This window comes from Triticum dicoccoides, chromosome 5A, assembly GCF_002162155.2.
Source record: "Triticum dicoccoides isolate Atlit2015 ecotype Zavitan chromosome 5A, WEW_v2.0, whole genome shotgun sequence".
In the NCBI taxonomy this organism is placed as follows: domain Eukaryota; kingdom Viridiplantae; phylum Streptophyta; class Magnoliopsida; order Poales; family Poaceae; genus Triticum; species Triticum dicoccoides.
In genome coordinates this window covers 255,208,325-255,210,587 of record NC_041388.1, presented here as the reverse complement: position 1 = coordinate 255,210,587, position 2,263 = coordinate 255,208,325, and the positions used below count along the sequence as shown (strand labels likewise).

At 65.1% G+C, this 2,263-nt stretch overlaps 1 protein-coding gene across 1 annotated transcript; it reads right to left on the bottom strand.

The window, feature by feature from the left end:
• Positions 1–295: 295 nt before the first annotated feature.
• Positions 296–1,639, bottom strand: LOC119303085 (tryptamine hydroxycinnamoyltransferase 1-like). The gene has a single exon (XM_037580176.1). The coding sequence runs from the start codon at positions 1,637–1,639 to the stop codon at positions 296–298; it is 1,344 nt and encodes a 447-aa protein (XP_037436073.1).
• Between the last annotated feature and the right edge of the window lie 624 nt (positions 1,640–2,263).

The following is a 2,263-nucleotide window of genomic DNA, read 5'->3' as shown; positions in this document are numbered from 1 at the left end:
TTTTAGGCCGCGTTCGGCAGTCCTCGCGGAGCGGAGCGTCCGGAGCGGGGTTTAACCAACTTCGCAAATCATGGCATTAATTAACTGGATTGCCGCTCCGCTCCGGCGTGGAGCGGAGGGAATCCGAACACGGCCTTAATGTACTGTTTATAGAGGGTGCCCCTACAGCCTGGAGTTGAAAAACTAGTCCCCATTTTTTATCTCTTATTATCGAACGCAAGGAGGAAACCAAGCCATTCCTCTCATATATGGAACCATGACATTGCATGACTTTTGATCCTCAAACCAAACACGCCTAAGTGTAAGCAATGGCGCTGAGCTCCCTGGCGTGCTTCTCCCACAACGCAACGAACACGTCGATGCCTCCCCCTTTCCGCAGGCTGGGCATCAGCACCACCACCCCGTCCTGCGGGACCTTCCCCGGCAGGATTCCGACGAGCCGCCCGCCGCACCCAAAGTCCAACCGGTGCAGGTCCAGGTGGAGCCAGCTGTCGGCCTCCACGTCCAGCGACAGCACGCCGGCCTCGTCCGCACACGCCGGCTCCAGATCCTCGTCACCGTGCAGCGCCCCGAAGTCGACGAACGACTGGAAGTACCCACCGTCGACGGCGCGGATCCCTGCGCGGACCAGCGCCGCGGCATCGGCGAGGGTGCCGGTGGCCAGGGCCGCCGCGCGGGTCCCGGAAATCGCCGTGAGCACGACGTTTCCGAAGAACCCCGCGGCCGGTAGGGCGCCCGTTCCAGCCAGCCGGCCACGTCCGTTCACCGCGATGCGTATCGACGTGTGCGCGTCGCCCCCGTCGGCGAGCCCGCGCGCGGCGGTGATCTTCCGCCAGACGTGCGCCGACACGGTCTCGAAGGTCGTGTACCTGTTGTGCGCGGCGCACTTGAGCTCGGCCACGAACTCGCTCGTATAGTGAAGGAGCATGTTGGTGATCTCGGAAGTGTCGACGTGATGATCAACCTCGGCCGGCGGCTTGCTCGCGCGTCCGTCGTCGTGCGTAGGCGCCGGCGACAGCGGCAGGAACTCGGCACCACGGTGCTCGAAGTCGCAGCGGGGCGGGCGGCGCGGCACGAGGGCCGCGGGGCCGTACGGCACGGGGGCGCAGTCAGCGACGAGGCCGTCGCCGCGTACGGCGTCGGCCCAAGCGTGGAAGAACATGGTCATGGAGTGGCCGTCGGCGACCTGGTGGTGGGACAACGAGGCGATGACGACCCCGCCGCACGCGAAGCGGTTGATCTGGAGCATGAGCACGTGTGGCGCGGCGCCTCTACGGACCGTGGGGTGGAGCAGCGCGAGCCCCGGCGAGGGCGCGAGCGGGAGGTGGTCGGAGAGCGCCGAGGACGGCACCTCGGCCTCCACGACGAGGGCGCCCGCGTCGCCCTTCCCCGTGACGAAGCACGGGCGCGCGCCGTCCCGGCGGTCGAGGCGCATGGCGGCGGTGAGGAGCGGGAAGCGCGGGAGCGTGGCGGAGAGGGCGTCGAGGAGGGCCTGGTTGGTCGGGTTGGGCGGCGAGAAGGCGAAGAGCACCGTGACGTGGTAGGTCGGCGCGGCGAGGTCGAAGACGGTGAGCGGCACCTCCTCGGAGGGCGCGGCCGCCGGGGGCACGACGAACGTCCTCTGCACCTGCACGCCCATGATCTCCATACGCTGTACGTGCACCAATAGCACTCGCGGTAGAACGATCGCTGGTGCGTACGCACACCAGTGCTGCAGTTGTACGAGGATCGAATGTGTGTGTGCATGTAGGGCGGCACGTACATGAATATATAGCATTGCTCGTTCGTAATTAGCTGCACGTGTTGATTGGCACGTGCCGATCGCTGCGCGCGTACATGCAAGCATGCATCCGCGGACGTCGTACGAAGGGTGTCACCTGAGGACTCGAGTGCTCGATCGAGGTCGAAGAGTCGCGGCTGCACGGGGGACAAAAATATCGAGTTATGCCTGCAAGATCAAAGCAGCGGTCAAGGTTGCGGTGGCGCGCGGAGGGAGAGATCGCCTGGGACTTCTGGGTGCGTGATATGCCGACGAGTCGACGACGACGGCTGCATGGCTGGCGCTGGTCAAGTCTGGGGAGCGGAGGCCAACTGGACCGACAATGGCGCTGGTCTTGTTGTTCGAGGAATCGGCCCGGGCTTCTCCACTTCTGTGGGCCTCCGGCAAAAATCACCTTCTCGCGCTTCGCCTGACCGGTACGGTGTCGGGCTGCCCAATACTGCGCTAGGCACTGTTGCGACTCCAAACGATTTTCTTGCCTGG